At 35.3% G+C, this 19,517-nt stretch overlaps 4 protein-coding genes across 7 annotated transcripts; 1 reads left to right on the top strand and 3 right to left on the bottom strand.

Annotated features, from left to right (window-relative positions):
* Positions 1 to 690: 690 nt before the first annotated feature.
* On the top strand, positions 691 to 1,818 carry LOC135626847 (RING-H2 finger protein ATL73-like). Of its 3 annotated transcripts, none has more exons than XM_065132579.1 (2): positions 691 to 807; positions 1,035 to 1,818. In XM_065132579.1, exon 2 carries the CDS (start codon positions 1,110 to 1,112, stop codon positions 1,662 to 1,664), a length of 555 nt encoding a protein of 184 aa, XP_064988651.1. In that variant the 5' UTR covers positions 691 to 807; positions 1,035 to 1,109; the 3' UTR covers positions 1,665 to 1,818. The 3 variants fall into 3 exon arrangements, with proteins under 3 accessions (XP_064988651.1, XP_064988650.1, XP_064988649.1); XM_065132578.1 differs by having other exon boundaries at positions 731 to 807; positions 944 to 1,818; XM_065132577.1 differs by having other exon boundaries at positions 788 to 933.
* Positions 1,785 to 3,195, bottom strand: LOC103972228 (chalcone isomerase-like protein 2). 2 transcript variants are annotated; one of them, XM_009386492.3, is made up of 5 exons: positions 3,055 to 3,195; positions 2,888 to 2,971; positions 2,623 to 2,778; positions 2,263 to 2,489; positions 1,785 to 2,149 (listed from the first exon to the last, which is right to left on the bottom strand). In XM_009386492.3, coding segments are annotated over exons 1-5 (630 nt in total). In that variant the 5' UTR covers positions 3,056 to 3,195; the 3' UTR covers positions 1,785 to 1,987. The 2 variants fall into 2 exon arrangements, with proteins under 2 accessions (XP_009384767.2, XP_009384766.2); XM_009386491.2 differs by lacking the exon at positions 3,055 to 3,195 and having other exon boundaries at positions 2,888 to 2,978.
* A 7,200-nt stretch (positions 3,196 to 10,395) lies between these two features.
* LOC135627602 (probable WRKY transcription factor 70) lies at positions 10,396 to 11,584 on the bottom strand. Its single transcript, XM_065133727.1, has 3 exons — positions 11,292 to 11,584; positions 10,954 to 11,058; positions 10,396 to 10,825 (listed from the first exon to the last, which is right to left on the bottom strand). Exons 1-3 carry the CDS (start codon positions 11,582 to 11,584, stop codon positions 10,396 to 10,398), a joined length of 828 nt encoding a protein of 275 aa, XP_064989799.1.
* A 4,004-nt stretch (positions 11,585 to 15,588) lies between these two features.
* Positions 15,589 to 16,960, bottom strand: LOC103972225 (transcription factor WRKY45-2). The gene is made up of 3 exons (XM_009386488.3): positions 16,625 to 16,960; positions 16,414 to 16,515; positions 15,589 to 16,228 (listed from the first exon to the last, which is right to left on the bottom strand). Exons 1-3 carry the CDS (start codon positions 16,942 to 16,944, stop codon positions 15,814 to 15,816), a joined length of 837 nt encoding a protein of 278 aa, XP_009384763.3. The 5' UTR covers positions 16,945 to 16,960; the 3' UTR covers positions 15,589 to 15,813.
* Positions 16,961 to 19,517: the final 2,557 nt, after the last annotated feature.

The following is a 19,517-nucleotide window of genomic DNA, read 5'->3' as shown; positions in this document are numbered from 1 at the left end:
AATCTTAATGTTCTTTTCATTTACATTGAATTAAGCGGATTGAACTTATGCAAGAGCAAAAATTGAGAGATAAAATCTACTATTTGAGTAGGATATTCGATATAACCAATCATTCGTAACATGAAATTTTTTATACCCTAGTTTATTTTAGTGGGTGATTCAAGAAATTATAATTCTTTTAGTAAAATGAGTCCAAAAGGATATTTTTATCCATGGTTAATAAATCAATCATGTATTAATTTACTAAATAATTCGGATTACCTTTATATATGATTCGAGGTTCATGATGATCATCAACTTTAATACGGATTGTACCCTCAATAGATATCGACTCATGCCAATATAGATATCGAGATACGAATAAAATTATGTAATCTCGAATCAATAATAATAATAATAATAATAATAATAATAATAATAATAATAATAATAATAATAATAATAATAATAACGACGACGACGACGAGGACTATGATCCATTATTTGATCACTAGGGGACAAGCGTCACCTCAAAAAATCTCAATCCGACGAAGATATTTGCAAATGGTGTACACAAAAAAAATCAAAAGACACTCAGCTGTAAAGTCTAGCCATCATCCAATCATACAGACTCGGAAAGGGACTGCCCATTGTGACACACAACAGATGGCATCATCCCATCAGGTGGGTGTAGATATTTGATATGAACACCAGAAACAAAGCTCCTCCGAAACCTCATCAGACATACATACCACGAAGCTATCCAACAATTGATTCCTCTTCTGATGCTGCGACGATCGACGCCCGACTCTGGTCAGATATGATTGGGTGGGACAGTGATGCCTATACCAACTTCTCAACCCCCTCAACTATGTTGATTATGTTCAACTAATTCCCTTGTCATATGCTTCTATGATCGCTTCATCAGGAAGACTAACATCAATATCTGGTCATGTCCGTACAGGCTTTGTTGCACCTGCTCCTCCTTCACCAAATCCTCAATCCAAGCTTCCTAGACATATATATGATCTAACAGGTTGCTCTGTTACTGTCAGGGAAGAAGCAACCTCCTTTGGTATTTCGCGAGAAAGAGGGGGGAAGAAGAAAGAAGAGATGCTTCGCATCGTCCTATGCTCCTCCCTGTCACTGCACTAACGGACCATACGCCGATGCGGATGCCAGCCATGCGCCGGCTCCTCGACACAGTCCCCGACACACCACCACTTTTGTCCGATGGAGCCAAGCCAGGGGACGCTGGAGGCCCCGCCGACGCTTATTTCACTACCAGCGTGCCTGTCGTTCTAGCAGCACTGCTTTGTACTCTGGTATGTGCGCTGGGGCTGGGTTCCATCTTGCGGTGCGCGATCCGGTGCGCCCGCCCCCGTCTTACTCTCGAGATCCCCGAGGCGACGGCGGCTACCGGACTCGAGAAGAAGGCACTCCGCCAGATCCCGACGAAGGTGTACGGGCCGGGGGCCGGCGTCACGGCGACGGAGTGCCCGATATGTCTCGGAGAGTTCGGCGATGGGGAGAAGGTCCGGGTGCTGCCCAAGTGTCATCACGGGTTCCACGTCAAGTGCATCGACGCGTGGCTTGCGTTGCATCCTTCGTGCCCGACTTGCCGACGCTCGCTGCTCGACCAATGTGGGGCGGAGGCCGGAGATGGGACAATGGCGTCGCGGTAGTGTGAAGGGACCGACCATGGCGACCCTCTGTTTCCTCCAGAATGCATCGAGGAGCTCAATGCTAACTATTTGTCATTTCGGAAGACATAATGTTAATCTCTTTAGCACACAAACTCTTCGTACTTTAATACTTACTGCAGTTTATTTCAGACAAGTGATCCAAATCAAACCCTACAAATATCCGCTAAAAGTGTTCATCCTTTTGGTACGGGAAACATGATGTCGCATGCAACATGGATGAAACCTCACGCGGTACATCGCCTGGTACGAAATTTCACGATTATTTGTTCTTGCCCCATACGCGAAACTGGTCACCCAAAGAGCTACTGAGCGAGCATCGTCCCAAGGTTGTCAGCCAAGCTCTTCACAGTGGTTGGAGACACCGACCTAGTCCCACCCAAGTACCATTTCTGGATCATCTCAGCCACGTTTGGATTCTCCACCTTCGCCTTCGCTTCCTCCTTTCCCTCCGTCGCAAAGGATATCTGCAGAGGTAAAACCCAAACATATCAGTTTCGGCTTGATTCCTCTTTCTTCTTCTTCTTCTTTCCTCAGCCTTGAGAAGGGTTATATATGTGTATCCCGATCTGATATTTACCTCAGCAGTGCGAGAAGCTGCAGGGAAATGAAACGTTATCAGAGAATCCTTCTTGAAGTACTTCTTCTGGAAAAACTCGGTGACCTTTTCGAGTGCTTCCTCTTCTTCCTCTTCGTACTTGTCGATGGCTGCCAATCTGTCTCTCACAGCACTCTCGAGTTGCACACCGTACTGGGAACCTTTGATCTCCTTAATCACCACGATTCTGAAGCATTTTTCGACTGGAGCTGCACATGACGACGTAGAGTCATCAAGATAAATAGTCTGCAGCAAGCATACAAGGAACTGCAAACCTTCAACAAAGACCCGACTGTGGGAGCCATATCTTGCTCTGACCTAATGGTCATATGTAATTGTCACCTGAAACGACAGCATCAAAGAAGACATCATCTTCGGCTAGCTCGGATCCCTTTTTGCCCTTCCAATCCGCTAAATGCTGAATGATCTCCTTCTCCATGTAGATCCCAATCGCGTTATACTTGATCTGTAGAAAATGAATCTCGATGTCGGTGACGCCTGCGTCACAAGAACAACAAGAGTACAGGAGGCTTAATGGGTCGAAAGTTAGGGATGGTGTCCTTTCATCGAAGTTAGGGATGATGGGTCGAAATGAGTGCCGACTTACCATAGCCCAGGAGGCTTAATGGTTTGGTGACCGTGATCTCAGGAGCGAACGGGACTTGGTCCACCATCACCGTCTCCGATCCCACTGCCATATACAGAGTGCCAATGTCAAAGCGATCAAGTACTAATAATCGTTCTGGAAACCAAGAAAACTGGAAGAATAATTACTCGCTGATGAACACAATAAGACGAGAACCCGAAGGAGGGGAGTAGGAGAAAGCTGGAGAGGTGGAGACCAGTGTCTGAGGAGGAGAGAAGGGTGAAGAACGGGTCTTAAGAAGAGAGGTGGTAGTTGGGTGAAAGGCTTGTGCTAACTACTCTGCTCGCAGCGGACGATAAATGCGACTGCTACAGACATGAATGCTGCTGCTGCTGCTGCTGCTGCCCTGCGTGGTGGTAGGTACCAGAACGTCAACTTGTGACCACCCAATAGGTTAGTTGGGTTTCGAGGTGTACATGAACATAATGAGCGTTTATTTCTTGGCTTTTTAGCGATGTATGTGTTTCTTTCAGCATCTAAATCCTCTCACAAGTAGCTAAGTAATAAACCGATATCATATATGAATTAACATCTCGAAAGGATTTCGGTTGGGTTGCGATTGACGAATTCTTTAGTTGTATGTATGAAAAAGAAATTAGTGGATATATATTAGACTGATAACTATTAGGGGAAAATATAGTTTACGTCTTTGTCGGTCTAATATGGTCTTGATCCGTACGTGAGAAGTCATCCGGAATATAGCATGGTTTCTTTAGGCTTGTTATCTAAGAATATTTTTATGAATATTAAAAAAAAATAGTTTATAATCAATTCGAGCTGCTTATTGAACTTTCAAAAATATTCATGTAAATATTCTATATGGGAGGCAGTTCGTAACCGAACTACCCTTTGAACTTCTAGAAATATTTCTATAAATATTCTATAAAGGAAAAAACTCTAACTCGAGCTACCTTTTGAACTTCTATTCGCATAAGGTAGAGGGTGTGAGATTATCTATGCCTTTATCTTTTTATGGGCCTTCCGTGGCATTTACATGATGAGTGGTAGTTAATTGATTGTATATTCATTCTCAATAAGTATTTTAGGAATTCTAGAATTAGTGTTATAAGAGAACAAGAAATCATAATATAAAAAATCTTAGAAATTAATATTGGATTATTTTATAAACATCGTACGTATCTCTGGATCTTGAAAATGAAAATAAGATATGATGAATACTTTGGGTACTCATTGATATGTCTCTATAGAATCTAAAAATGATGAGAGAAATATATAAATTTATGTGAGAGAATATATAAGGATATTGTGCTTAAACTAAGATAATTCAATGATCTTATAAGTAATCTATGAAGAATTTAATTTTTAGAAACTTCTCCCCCTCACCAATAAAATGATATTAGAGCTAATGACTAGAGATTCATTAAAGATTGAGTGGCAAAAATTGGAAGTTATATAAATGAAAATATCTTTTTTCAGGAGACATAAAAAGAATCAAAATCTTATATTGACTTTCTAGGATATTTTTATTTATTTATATCTGATTGCCTTCTAATTTTTAAGTTCTTCTCTTCTACCTTTTCGATACCATGATTAAAATATTAAGGAAGAATTGTGTTACTCCTTTTGAATATTGATGAAGATATTCTTTTTTTTTCAAAAATTTTATAAAAATCAAATCTTCACATATTTTATAATCATCGATAATTTCTCCCTACTATAATTAAGGAAATGATTAAATTTGATTACCATGTAGACAAGTTAGGAATTCTACCAATCAATTAAATTATTAATTAATTTATTTCCTAATAAGTGGGTCAATTTGGTTTAGACTATCACTATACGATCTAGTTTGATTTTCTCTCTCTTTATTGGTTTGAACTCGGTTAATTAATTGAGTTAGTTTAGGATGCTTTTAGATCAACTTGATTAGTTCAAACCTATTTGAAATAATCGAGATCAATTAAATTTAAATTAGACTAGTCTAGAGTGATTCTAAACTATTTTTATAAAAATTTAAGGTTAATTCTATTAGGGCATAGTCGAATTGAGTTTGGTTTAAGTTAATTGAACTGTTTCAATTAGGATTTTGGTTGATTGAGGAGTATTGAGAGATTGATATTTTATGTCTTTATGATTTGATAAACTTAAAGGTTTTATATGAATATATCATTTGAAGATGATTATTAGTTTTTATTTTTTATTTTTAGTTTATAATATTGATATGATTGTTACCATGTAGTAGATATAACTAGGCTAGTGGTTCACATTAGAAGTATAATTTGTGAAATGAGCTATTAGCTCATCGTAGTGTGAAGCCACCAACGAACATAGTCTAGTAGGTCATACATCAAGCATGGTCTTTTATAATATTTGATCATATTGATTTCTTGAAGCATGCATGAGTGAATGGATAAATGTAAATGAATGATCTAGGACAAGTATGTCGATTCTCTTCGGGAGCTAGCGGGCTGTTAAACTTGATAGTTAAATTGTTCCTTCATCCGTTGTTGAGAGAAATTTATCTCGTAAAGCATGTCTCTCCATCTATTGTTGGAAGAGTACGCTATTGGGTATGATGTACGTTTTTGTTATATAATTATTATGTATATGTTATATGTGGTTGATATATGATTTTATTTATTACATAAGAAATTATCATCATTTTTTTTAATTCATAAGTTTTATCTATTAAATTATTAATATTTGTATATTATTTTTTATAATTTTTAGATATTCGGTTTTTGATAAATTTTTATCTTATACTTATTTTTAAAATAATTTATTATTTTGTAATAGATCTGAAGCTTGGATGGAAGAGACTTATGATCCTACCAAGAGAAAGGGATCATTTTTAAGTTAATAAAATATTTACTATTGTAAAAATAATGATTTGAATCAAAGGATAAAAAATATATATATTCTATAAATTATGAATAATAAAATGCTAATTTATTATATTTTATAAATACGTGATGTGATATGCTTTAATAGCAAAGGCAACCAGCAAATTGAATGGTTTGGAAAACAGTGATTTTACTTTATGGCGCATCTAATTTGTGATTGAAGCTTTCACTTAAGTTGACACCATGACGTGTGGCGCATCTAATTTGGTGCGTCCACGTTTCGATAGGAGACCACGAATGATACGAGACCAAATCTTATTCTTTCCTAAGGAACGATAATATTTATTTTTTAAAATATAAAATCAAAATATTAATCATAATTAATTATACAGAGTAATGTATAGTTACCCCTAATGACTTTTATGGCTCGAGCAAGATGACGTGGACACCGCTAAAGCTGTTTGAGTCTCCCAAATTTCTCGGGACATCAGTTTTTTCAAATATTCTTATAATATTTTTTCTTAAATATAATGAATTATGTCCATTGAATGAAAAAAAATAAGGAATATAAAATTATATTTGATTTCGAGCTCTCTTACATTTATATTATATAATAAAATAAGCTACAAGTTATCAAGAATTAGTAATAAATTAATAATATTTTGCACGGATCATAAGATGATACAAATATATATTTAATATATTTACATTTCGAATAAAATTATAATTGATTCAATACAAATAATACTTTTTAAAAAAATAAAAATTTAAAAAGCAAATCAACTCTAATTTTGTTGAAGCACAATGAAATCAATCACTTCATGGAGAAATTCAAAAAATTTATAATATCAAAATTTTGTTATTAAATTAAAAATTAATATTATATCATATTATAAGGTCATATTTAGTCCTAAATTGATTAGAGAGTTATAAAACCAATCTCTACTAAATAAATAAATATAAATGTGATTGTCTATCCTCATGAGTGCCCATACATACATACATACACACATATATATATATATATATATATATATATATATATATAATCATATTATAATAACATAATTAGTCCTAAATTAATTAGAAAAAAAAACTAAATATGATTGTCTATCTTCATGCGTGTGCTCATATGCATAAGCGCACACACACGATGTTTATCTTAAAGAAAAAAAGCATATGTCCTCCAATACATAAATTCTATTTATACACATATATATAATGTTAATCTTACAAAAATATCTACAATATATCATATTATAAGATCATATTTAGTCCTAAATTAATTAGAAAAGAAACTAAAAATAAGTGTCTATCTACACACGTGTGCCCACAAGCACATGCGCACATACACGATGTTTATCTTAAAGAAAAAAAAGCATCTATGTATGATGTGTCCCCTAATACACAAAAATATCTAAAATATTTAGTCCTAAATTAATTAGAGAAAGAACTAAATAAGATTGTCTATCTCCACGCATGTGCCCACAAGCACATGCGACGTTTATCTTAAAGAAAAAAAAAGCATTTATGTATTATGTGTCCGCCAATACATAAAAAACATCTAGAATATTTAGTCTTAAATTAATTAGAGAAAGAACTAAATATGATTGTCTATCTCCACGCATGTGCCCACAAGCACATGCGCGTGGGCACATGCGCACATACATGACGTCTATCTTAAAGAAAAAAAGAATCTATGTATGATGTGTCCCCCAATACATTAAAACATCTAGAATATTTTATCCTAAATTAATTAGAGAAAGAACTAAATATGATTGTCTATGTCCACGTATGTGCCCACAAGCACTTATGCATATACACGACGTTTATCTTAAAGAAAAAAAAATATTTATGTATGATGTGTCCCCTAATATATAAAAAACATCTAGAATAATTTGTCGTAAATTAATTAGAGAAAGAACTAAATATGATAGTCTATCTCCACGCATGTGCCCACAAGCACATGCACACATATACGACGTTTATTTTAAAGAAAATAAGCATCTATGTATGATGTGTCCCCCAAAACATAAAAAACATCTAGTATATTTTATCCTAAATTAATTAGAGAAAGAACTAAATATGATTGTCTATCTTCACGCATGTGCCCACAAGCACATACGCATATACATGATGTTTATCTTAAAGAAAAAAAGCATCTATGTATGATGTGTCCCCTAATACATAAAAGACATCTAGAATATTTTATCCTAAATTAATTAGAGAAAGAACTAAATATGATTTGTCTATCTCCACGCATGTGCCCACAAGCACATGCGCACATATACGACGTTTATCTTAAAGAAAATAAGCATCTATGTATGATGTGTCCCCCACTACACATAAAATATCTAAAATATTTTATACTAAATTAATTAAATAAAGAACTAAATATGATTGTTTATCTCCATGCATGCGCCCACAAGTACATGCACACATACACGACGTTTATCTTAAAGAAATAAAACATCAATGATGTATCACATACACGACATTTATCTTAAAAAAAAAAAAACATCAATGATGATCCTCCAATACAAAAAGCATTTAGAGTATTTAATGCAAGATACACACATATATATAATATTTGAAAAAATATTTATAATAAATCATTTGTTATATATTACTCTAGATACAAAAAAAATTCATAATGCATTCTCAACGCATAAAAGCATCCAGAATATTTAATGCACATTAAAGTATATTTTTTGCATTCACACGAAATAAATAAAAAATTTGAGACAATTGAGGAGGCCCAGTGCGCCCATGAAAGATATAAAACTATTTAAAATATTCGATATATCTCAAAGCATCTTATTTACACGTAATTTAATTATCCATTGTATCCGACTGGATTGACCAAACCAAACGCATCTGCCTTGACGAAAATGCAACCGAAGAATCAACTAATTATTTTTTCACACAGAAAACAATGGTTGAAATGTCAGATATTATGCCTTGAGATAGAAAAGCTCATATCCCGAAGCACATTGACAGAGAGAGAGAGAGCAAATAATAATCGATAAGGATTCGACACGGTGAATCCAATCATTGCATATGAACGCTGCTGCTGCTGCCTAACCCAAGAATTCGACACTGCCCTGCGCGGTAGGTAGCAGAACTTCTACTCGTGACCACCCAATATGTTATTTGGGTTTCCTTATGTGCATGCACATAAATAAGCGTTTATTTCAGCTTCTAAACTCTCTTCTAATGCCACCCTCTCACAGGTAGCTAAGTAATAAACCGATATCACATATGAATTAATATCGTGAAAAGGATGAGAAATCTTGAAAATTAAGATTCCATTGTTTTATAAGTATCATATGTATATCTCTATTTTAAAGAGAACGTAATATATGGGGAATACTTTGGGTGTACGTAAAATCATAATATATTATATGATACACGAAAAAAGGATTGAAATCAAATAACAACCAATCAAATTTTCGATGTCATATGGAAAAAAAACTTTATTTGATATGTAGGGTCATTGTTTTTGGATCACTAGACTCTACTTCTTCTCTCTTCCTATCCTTTCATAAGATTACTTAGATCGAAGAATTAGAGAGGAGAGGATGAGAGAAGAATTGTAATGTCTCAATGACTATCACGTTTTCACGTCTCGTGTCCGTCGTCCGTGTATGTCATCACATCACACGTCGTGTCGTAGTCCCTAAAAGGTCATGTTTATATATAGGCGAGAGCAGAGGATATAAGATATGTAATCATGGGAGTTCTTGCAAACAATGTAATCTCTTAAAGAATCATACCATAATTAAATTTTTTTCTTAATATCTTTCATCAAAATCCAATCAAATCTATAATATATCTTATCAATTAGATAGGACAGATGATTTAACATTGGGTGCTTCTTGATGTCTTTATAGGGTTTCTAAAAATGATGAGAGAAATATATAAAATCTTTATAATTTATATGAGAGGATAAATAAAAAGATTATACTATAATTTAATGATCTTGAAAGTACTCTTTGAATAATTTAGTTTTCAAGGAGGTCTCTCCCTCACCGATAAAGTGGTATCAGAGCTAATGATTGAAGATTCATGACTCACTCCAAAAAAACTTGGAAGTTATATAAACAAAAATATATTCTCTTAAGAGGCATAAAAAAAAAAAAAAAAGGTCAACTTTTTCATATATTTTAATTTATTTATCTCTGAATTCTCTTTTCATTTTCAAGTTCTTCTCTTCTCCCTTTTAGAATATCATGGTTAAAATATTAATGAACAACTGTGTTACTCGACTTCTTTTGAATATTGATGAAGATACTCTGTTCTCGAGATGGGAAGTCGGTGGAAGACAACCCCACGAAAGATGGGAGACCAAATCTTCTTCTTTCCCGAAGGAACGAGGACATCTACTAAACAACGTCAGTGGGATGCCGGAGAGCCATCATCGAATGGGAGGCCGCAAGAATGTTATTCGCCATCCATTCCATAATATAACATCTTTGATGTATTGTTCCCCACACAACAGAGCTCCATGTTAACAGGATGTGCTCCACAGGGGAGAAACAAAGACAAAGAGCAGTTTTATTCTTCAGATTCAAGGGTAGAGCGATTACGAGTAGTAAGACATCGTACGCTACAGATTACGAGTAGCCCTGTCGTCTTCATGCCACTAAACCTTACGATCAGAAGCTATATCTGATGCAGTGGCTCACCCTGTCCAAAGCAGAACACACCACCAAACTCTAATGCCTCAGGATTGAACTCCAAGTTTAAGCTATCAGCAGAAGCGTGGCAACCGGACGTGGCCGTGGAAACAGAATCGAAGTAAATCGGGAAGTCTGGAAATATTAGTTCCGTGGGAGAAGTCCATGGAGTCGAGTCATTTGGCAGCTCCTCGTCGCGTGAAGGGATGGGGGAGGGGAAGGACTTCTCTTGTACAGCATTCGATCCAAAGCTGATGACGCAGGGTGAGGGCGGACTGGGTGATGTGCTTCCGCCCACACACGCGTGCTGTCCCATGTAAGTGATCACGAACATAGAGGGGTCCTCCTCCGATCTCTGTACTTGTCTTGTGGCCTGGCAACCTCGGTCATATTTGTGGCCACATCTGTAGTAGCTCCTGAGAAGACCAGCTTCGACATAATCCAATGCGACAGATGCAAGCCATTTCAAGGAATATATTCAATATATTCCAAGCATTACGAATATAAATTATGAGATAATCAACCAAAAGAAAAAGACAGAGACCTTGGAAATTTTGAAGTGCAGATGTTCTTTTGCCCGTATTTTCGCCAAACATGACCATCATCCATCGTCTCTGATACAACTCTCGTGTTCGTACATGGATGAGCTCTGCATGGCAGAAGGAAACATCATCAGAGTCAACAAGAAAGACAGACACTGTATGATCAAAACTCCACTCTTATTTTTTTCTCTCGAATAAAAAAAAGCAGTTTGATGAATTAGCTTCTACAAAACTACAAGCAGGGAGAGAATTAGATTACCCGCGTCTGTAGCCATTTCTTCAGCATGATGCTAGGATTATTATGATGGAAAAACTACAAGCAGGGAGAGAATTTGATTACCTGCGTCTGTAGCCACTTTTACCGGGCTGGTGGAGCTTTCTCTTATCGCTGGATGCATCCAGTCTCCGTTCATCAGAAACACGAGTATTTGGCAGACCTTCTACCATCCCCTGAACTTCTAGTAAAGAAATTGGTCGAGAAAATGAGCTCAAAATCCTTGTCATGAGAGTTGCAGCAGTGGAAGCAGAGCCGCTCTTCAGCAGCGGCAGTATGTCCTGCAAAATGGTGTGGAGTTGGGTGGCCGACTCTTGACCCTCGATGAGATCTTTGAGCGACAGAGTCTTGAGATCCATCGCTTGCTCCTTATCCTCCTTTCGACAAGCGAGCCTTGTATCTTCGTCTTGCTTGCGTTCCATCAAAGGGTGCACGTACTGGGTTACGAGGAAGGGACTTAAAGGCGGTGGCGATGCATGAGATGAGCAGAGTTAAGGAACGTGGACAATAAAGCCCGACAGAGCGACCGTCACCGAGCTCACGTACGCCGATGCCGTCAAGAGGAGTCCTCCAGGAGCTTGGAATTCTGCATTCATTTCTAGCACAAGTGGATGAGATTCTCTCACTAAAGAAACTTTGATTCCCCTTCCTCTGTTTCGTAGATGCCATCGAGGATGCCGATGGGCAACGGATTCAGAGTTAAGCCTTCCAAGGAAGCTAAAACATGCCCGCCATTAGGGTTAGTTGAGGTATATTTATATATATTATTGTTGGATGCCCTCATGTGCATACATATTCTGTGCTCTATTATGAAATCATGGTAATTAATTCTAGATGGATTAAGGACTATCAATTCAATAAAAAATTATGTTACAACTTATCCAAAGCTTTGATATTTTTATATTTTTGATATGTTTTAATTTTTATTTTTTTCAAGAAATCTCAAATTTAAAGTCTTTTTTAAGACGAAAATAAACATGCTTATGACTAGCATTGTTAGAATATTAAATTATCTCCATCTCATTGTTAGAATATTAAATTAAATTTTTTAATTAAATATAATATTTTTGGTTTAGGAGTCTTAGCGAAGATAGAAGTCTCTATCGTAATTAAAATCAATGTTTTGAGTTTATCCCTCTATAAATAAAGGACTGAGAGAGAGGGCGTAAGAGTAAAATGATTGTCGAAAGAAAAATAGATGCCGTAAATACTTATCTCATTCGAGAGTCTTAATTATTATTTAACGTGAAAAATAACACTATAATAACTTATCTTAGTTATTATTTAATGAGAAAATATATTATTATTTAACGAGAGAAATAACACTATATATAGAGAATTAGAGCTATTTAGATAGATAACTAGTGATGTTAGAGAGAGACATTATAGAGAAAGAAAATATGAGGAGGAAAAAGATACTAGAGAGAGAGAGAGAGAAGAATTAATTACATCATCAAATTGATGAGGAGCAAATCTGATCATGGCAACTCATCAAATAAGAGGAGTAGGAGAAAGATGACGAACAGAAGAAGAAGTTATCACAACATCGATTAGTAAATAAAGAAAGCTTGCAAAGAAAAAGTTTGATCATCTTTAAAAGAAAAGATTGAAGACATAAATGATGATTTTTATAATTTATTTTAGATCTCGTTATTACCCATATTTGATAGAAAAGATTATTGGAGATGAAAAATAATGATGAAAACTTTTCTCATGTCAAAGGTCTTAAAAATATTTATTTTGGATTATTTTAAAGATAAATAGAGATTTAATAGTAAAAAAATATTTTTTAAGAAAGAGGAATATAAAAAAAAGCAGTGAAGCTTATCTTTCAATAAACTATATAAAAATATTGTTTTATGAATCTTTGAAGCTAAGACAGAAGAAGAGAAGCATTGTTGATTTTATAAAATATTTAAGAAAGATGTATATATATCCTTCTACAAAATAAATTAAAATATATATATTTATGTGGATACTATTTTATTGGGACAAATAATTATATTTTCGTTGGAGGTATGAAAGTGATTTTATCTTGGCATATAAAAGAAAATTTTATAAAAACCAACAATTAAAGATTCAAAAGAAAAGATGTCACTAATGTTGAAATAATCATCGTTATTTGAAGTTATAAAGTTTGAGAATATTCTATACTAATTAAATTGATTTTGTATTTAGAGATTGGTTCAAGAAATCTAACAAATTGATTCCAAACAAATCAATATTTTATAATTGAATCGGACCAATAAGATCGATTGAACATAAGAATGACTATTCTCAAAATTATGATATTTTAGAAAATAATTTACATAACAATAACATCGAGGAAGATTACATCAAACTTAGAAGTTTTTCATAATAATTTTTTAAAGTTTAATTTATAAAAAAAATTAAAATATTAAATTTAATTTTATAATTAATTTTTTTTAAATTTTAAGAATCTTAGTCAAGATATGAGTAAGTCAAAAGAGACCTATAGATAGAGATTGTGAGAGATGGTAAATAAGAATTTTGAAGTTTTGAAGCATCTTCTCTAATATATATATATATATATATATATATATATATATATATATATATATATATATATATATATATATATATATATATTATATCGACTAAAATATTTTCTAAAAAAATTTATGATAGATGTACATGTTATAAATTGTTCAAATTTAAAAAAAAATTCAAAAGATTTATTTGAAAAGTTGATTTCTTTTGTAGTTATTTTTCAAATGTTGTATCTTTTGAGAAAAATATCTATAAATAGATATTTGAGGGTAAATAATGAACATCTTTTTCATACTCTTCTTCTTTACTCTCCAAGTGACTGAATTAGACATTCTCTAATTCCTCTTTGAAGAATCTTTATTTTTTGCTTAATACAGATCTTCTTAAGGCTTGTCATATCTACTAAAACTATTTGTATCAAACTCATAGCAATCTTATTGAGAAGAAGGTGCAAATATCGTTTTTAGTAAAGTGTTTATACACGTTTCAAGCCTAAATATATTTCCTATAATATTATTGATCTTGTGTTTGTTATTTGTTTCCATAGTATTTTCATCTTCTTCTTTATCGTATTTTTTCAACAGTACATGTGGATTATAGGTTTAATCCTTATTTCTTGATGTCTAAATAAAATAATTCTTCAAACAAAATAAAATATATGTATTTTGTTCATAGTGCTTCTCGAATTTTATCTAGAAAACAATATTTTAGTATTTATGTGAGAATCCTGAGACTGAATTTGGATTAAATTAGTGAAAGGAGGGAGTGGTTCCCATGCAAGCATGATAGCATTTTATATTGATTGTTCATGTTTTGATATAAACTTGGTAGTATACAAAGTTAGGTGCTGTCATGCCTCCCAAGATGATGATGGTCAATCAAAGTCACGCCTACATGCGTAAAGGCTTACTTAGCAAGCTTTAGCCTCGTCGGCCGCATGGACCGAGGAACAGCTTTGACGAAGACGAAGACGACGATAAATCTATATATCTCGTGGTGAGTTTATCCAACAAGGAAACGAAGTTACACCGACGGTGACTTGGACGGAAAGGCACCCAAAAGAAACGAAAAAGAGACCTCCAAAACGCAATCTTCAGCTTCACAAGCGGTCTGCAACTCTCTTTTCCCCCAAGACTTCTTCGTATTCACATTTGCTCTATTCTTCTTACACATGAAGAACAAATAAAATGGGAGAGAGAAAACAAATCAATATAAAACCCACTATTTAGAATTTTGGGTCTCTCTTCCCCGTTTCAATGTCATATCTTATTTTACTTATCATTTGGGTATTCCGATATAGTTTTGACCATAGATCGATTTAAACTATAATCTAATCAAAACCGAACCAATTTGATGGTTCATTGGTTTCAAATTGAATCGAAACTAAACTTAGATGGTTGAGTTATACTTCTTAATTTTTAAGAACCGAAATCGATAATTTAGGATTTGTAAAAATATAAATTTTTTTATTTTAAATTATGATTTTGGTTTCATCGAAATTGTCGATCTCGAATTGAAACTATCGATTCTAGAACTAAGGTTTAAGTCATAGAAAAGATCTTATAGCAATACTATGTAGGTAATAATAATCAATTCTTTAATTAGCTAGACATAGGACTTGCTCCAAGCATGTTATGTTGAAGAAGGAAGAAAACTCTAATCCCACGCGGATTCTGATAATAAATGAATAACAAAGAATGAGACCGTCCAACCGACGTCATCACTTACCACCTTTTCTTCTTTGGGTTCAAACCCTGCGTTCTGACTGCATGATTTCCGACTTCTCACACACACCCACACCCACACCCACACCCACACTATATACATATATATATATATATATATATATATATATACACACACATAAAGCAGCTCTTCTTTTGGTTCCTATAAAAGCATTTCAGAATATCTATTATACTGTTCTCTAAAGCATCGTAGAGTAGAAACGTTACTCGTTCAACTAACCCCAGCATGATTCGATTGTTCGCTGGTTACAATGAGCAGACTTGAAGATATTACTCGTTCGGTGGAGGACTTTCACTCACATTTATCAGCTGCTGTCTATCTATCTCTTCAATCAATACATGCTATCCGTCATTGTCTTCAAATATGCATCCAGTTCGAGGGATTCCCATGACCATGGTAAGCTCAGTATCTCACCCTTCATGTCGAGTCCTGTGCCGGGAACTTCCTCGGGGGAAAAGAGCTGAATCAGCTCTTGATCACCATTGGACAGGCAGCTACTCTGGCTAGGGTTGGGAGTGGCAGCTGATGGGGGGCAAAAATGCTGGTGTTGGATGACGACCGAGGTTGTGTCATTGGAAGATGATTCCATCGCGTAAGGGAAGTTGGCGTCCATGTTATTCTTGCAGGTGTGTGCCATGCGGTAAACCACGCGATACTTGGGTGGATCAGCATCGCTCTCATCCCGTTGCACCGTCTTTGTGGCTGGGCATCCTTGATCTTTGCTGTAAGTGCACCGGAAGTAGCTTCTGCAGAGGAGAATATTTAGGACGATGGCATCGGTGATGCATCTCAAAACGCATTCCTCCTTTTCGTGAACCGACGTGAGATTTCAATTCTCATTCCCCAAATTTCAGGTTTATATATGTATATGATTCAGATTCCACTTGATCTGGTGAACAATACGCATGGATTTAGGGGAGGGATTACGTACTTTGGATGTGTGGCGCCATGGATACCCTTCTGCCCGTACTTCCTCCACTGGTACCCATCATACAGGACCGATGTGACTATCGGACGACAGTTCTCATTCCTCCTGCAAGCAAAAGCGGAAGCTAAGACTCGATCTATGCGAAGCTAAACACATCAGATCATAATACTGGAGTCTTCACAGAAGATCTCAGCTGCGGCATGAACAGATTTACCTTTTCTTGGGAACAACAGGCCAGTCGCTACCCTCAAAGCTCTTCCTTTTCTGATCATCTGCGCAGTGACCGGAGGCATCCAACGGCGTTGACCGGCGTCCACCAGCAGCCCGGAGCTTGGAAAGAGCCGAGTTATAGCACTTGATCATCTCCGTCAAGTGATCTATGGCCAGCTCCGACCAGCTACTGCTCGGAAGCAACGGCAGCAGAAAAGCTTGCAGTTGGCTCGTCAGCTCGTGTGCACGATTGATCTCCTCTATCACCGTCGCATGGTTGCATCCCGGCGACGTGTAGCGTGGAGCAACCATCTCCATCTCCATCAGTGATTTGATGAGCTTCTCCTCCCCCTTTCAGTAGTAGCTCAGCATATATAAAGCTCCTTCCAGTGGATGTCCACTAACCACCCAGACATCAACTAACGTATGTGAACGTATACGGTCTGTACGTACGTTCAAGCACCGTTACGTGTCCGGCAGCGACGTTCTATCATTTCGACGTGGGTGCCGATGTCTATTTCTAGCCGCCGCGGGACCCACGCCACATAATATATGTAGATTATACGATGCCAGGTTAGCACATACGTTATACGCATGGCATATGTGCCCATTACACGTATTGTGTGGATTGGTAGTACGAGTTATTACGCGGCTAACGAAGACGCGGTCAGACTCACGCGTGTCACGCCGGAATGAAACTACACGAAAGCAAAGGTCGGGGTGAGGTCTTTGTCATTGCGCAGCGTTTGGTCAACGCAAAGACAAATCGAGAACTGAAGTCGGCCACATCCACCGGCCTCTATTTATCTCCTTTACTAAATGGAACTTCGCGACGCCTTTGTGGACAAAGGAAAATAACCATACTATTAATCTCACAAAAAAAAGGGGGAAACATACAGATATATATTTAGTGTTGTGAATATACTATGTATGGTCCTCATCGATTGGGTGGACCAAAAAACCCTATTCTCGTAGTTGATGATACCGAGTAAATTTGATGTTTTGACTATCTCTACCTACAAAAGATTTGTTTAATAGATTATTGCAATAATTTAAGAATAAAAAATTAGTAATATTATTTTTTTCATCGAGATGTGATAATTGTTATTAATATTTGAAATCCTTTAATGCTCAAATTAGTTTTAATTCGATATAAAATAATATTATAAGTAGAGAAAACATGCTTATATTTATGTTGTATTTGAAGAGACTCTTTTTATGATGTTATAAAGAGAGCGTTGGATGCCTCAATCCATTAGTTACTGTGCACTTCTTCCGAAGTAGATACTTCTAGACAGAGGAAAAAAAGAGAGTAAAATATTAATAAAATAATCAAAATATTTCTAAACATAAAAACATCATTAAAATAAAATAAAATCACATACTTTTTATAGTATAGTTAATTGCTCTTAGTATTATAGTCTTTACGCTTTAAAAAATTATATTGATATTCTTATAATTATAAAAGTAAAACATCTAGGTCCGTTTATCCTATCGACTTCAATTTTACTAACAAAAATATGAAAACAAAAGGTAAAAAGATAATTTTAACGTTTCAATTAGTGGTGACAAAGGTAGTGACGGACGACCGCTAGGAGCCACAGGATAGTTATTGTAGATAACGAGAACAGTGGCGAGAGATAAGAGTTGCTTACATTTGTATCAATCTTGACACAATTATTGAGTGGCCCTTTCATCACTTTATATCTATATTATCATTAACCAATTATCGATCGACGAAAGGGCTACGAGATAACTACGTTAGAGTCAATGCAGATGTAGAGATTCTCTTACCTCTTATCATTGTTCTCCTTATCCATAATAACCACATATACTCTTTAACGGTTTCACCATCTCCTACTATCAATTGTAATTTTAAAATTATTATTATTATTTATTATTTTCATATTTTTGTTTATAAAATCGATGAAGTTAAGATAAATGGATATAGATATTTTACTTTTGTAATTATAAGAATGTTAATATAATTTTTCGAAATATTAATGATAGCTAACTACGTGATTAAGAGAACGACAAAAGTTTAAGCTTTGATACCCCCACATCGTGTTCCTGATTGCATGCAAGCAGTATTCTTCCGAGATCATGAATTCCTCCGCAAATGAGTTCTGTCAAACTCGTAAGCTATATTTAATGTTCAAAGATGACGAGCGACAGAAGAAAACAGTATTGCCAAGCACAATAATACTAATCAAAGTTATCACTAATTGTCTTCATCAACGAGTACAGTGCTCCTTCCTATGTCACACGATTCAGAATTGGCATGCTAAAAAGGAGTTGAACGTCAGAGAAAGAGAAATGAGAAAGATCTCTCGTTTTGGATGGTTGCGCACAAGAACACCAACCGAAGGACAAGGATACATAACAACATGACGAGATGCAGCATTGATTATTACTTGGCGGGTAAGTTTCTCCTGTGGTTCTCTCTCGCTCGGAAAGGGAGAGGAAGGGGGCTTGTGGACATGTCCTCTCTTCGTTCAGACACACGGTTGACTATACATTTGCAGTGACGACTGCTGACCGTCCCTTTCGGTCCTGGTCAATGGATATGCACAAAAGGCTCAAGTGTATAAAGTCATCTTCGTAGAATGTTCGATTACATCGTGTATAGGTAGGTAATAATGGAAGTCCAATCTGACAGATGTGTTAGTGTTGCCAAGTATCGTGGAGTCTTTATTAATGTATATGCCATATTACTTGGCGAACAAAGTTGTTTGTAGTTTTAGGAATTCAAATGCGAAAATAATCATGAAGGCAAGATTGGGAATTTTTATTCTACAATTATCCTTCCTATATTCTATAATTTTTAGGAAGAACATTTTAATGTTTCTAGTTTTTTCTTAGATAGATTATGAGAAATTTTCTTTTAGAATATATCG

The sequence above is a fragment of the Musa acuminata genome, chromosome BXJ2-11 (assembly GCF_036884655.1).
Source record: "Musa acuminata AAA Group cultivar baxijiao chromosome BXJ2-11, Cavendish_Baxijiao_AAA, whole genome shotgun sequence".
Classification (NCBI taxonomy): domain Eukaryota; kingdom Viridiplantae; phylum Streptophyta; class Magnoliopsida; order Zingiberales; family Musaceae; genus Musa; species Musa acuminata.
Note: the sequence above shows the minus strand (reverse complement) of the source record. Positions and strands in the feature narration are given on the sequence as shown.

Bases quoted from the DNA above. Each gene is read 5' to 3' on its own strand.
- LOC135626847 (XM_065132577.1), top strand. From the start codon at position 892: ATGATCGCTTCATCAGGAAGACTAACATCAATATCTGGTCAT. The intron at 934-1,034 runs GTCCGTACAGGC...TGTTACTGTCAG, and splicing joins TAACATCAATATCTGGTCAT to GGAAGAAGCAACCTCCTTTG.
- LOC103972228 (XM_009386491.2), bottom strand. From the start codon at position 2,978: ATGGCAGTGGGATCGGAGACGGTGATGGTGGACCAAGTCCCGTTCGCT. The intron at 2,490-2,622 runs GTGACAATTACA...CGTCATGTGCAG, and splicing joins CTTTGATGCTGTCGTTTCAG to CTCCAGTCGAAAAATGCTTC. The intron at 2,150-2,262 runs GTAAATATCAGA...TTACCTCTGCAG, and splicing joins CAGCTTCTCGCACTGCTGAG to ATATCCTTTGCGACGGAGGG.
- LOC135627602 (XM_065133727.1), bottom strand. From the start codon at position 11,584: ATGGATCTCAAGACTCTGTCGCTCAAAGATCTCATCGAGGGTCAAGAG. The intron at 11,059-11,291 runs GTAATCAAATTC...TCTGCCATGCAG, and splicing joins AAAAGTGGCTACAGACGCAG to AGCTCATCCATGTACGAACA. The intron at 10,826-10,953 runs GTCTCTGTCTTT...TGGTCTTCTCAG, and splicing joins TGCACTTCAAAATTTCCAAG to GAGCTACTACAGATGTGGCC.
- LOC103972225 (XM_009386488.3), bottom strand. From the start codon at position 16,944: ATGGAGATGGAGATGGTTGCTCCACGCTACACGTCGCCGGGATGCAAC. The intron at 16,516-16,624 runs GTAAATCTGTTC...TTTTGCTTGCAG, and splicing joins CCTGTTGTTCCCAAGAAAAG to GAGGAATGAGAACTGTCGTC. The intron at 16,229-16,413 runs GTACGTAATCCC...TCTCCTCTGCAG, and splicing joins CATGGCGCCACACATCCAAA to AAGCTACTTCCGGTGCACTT.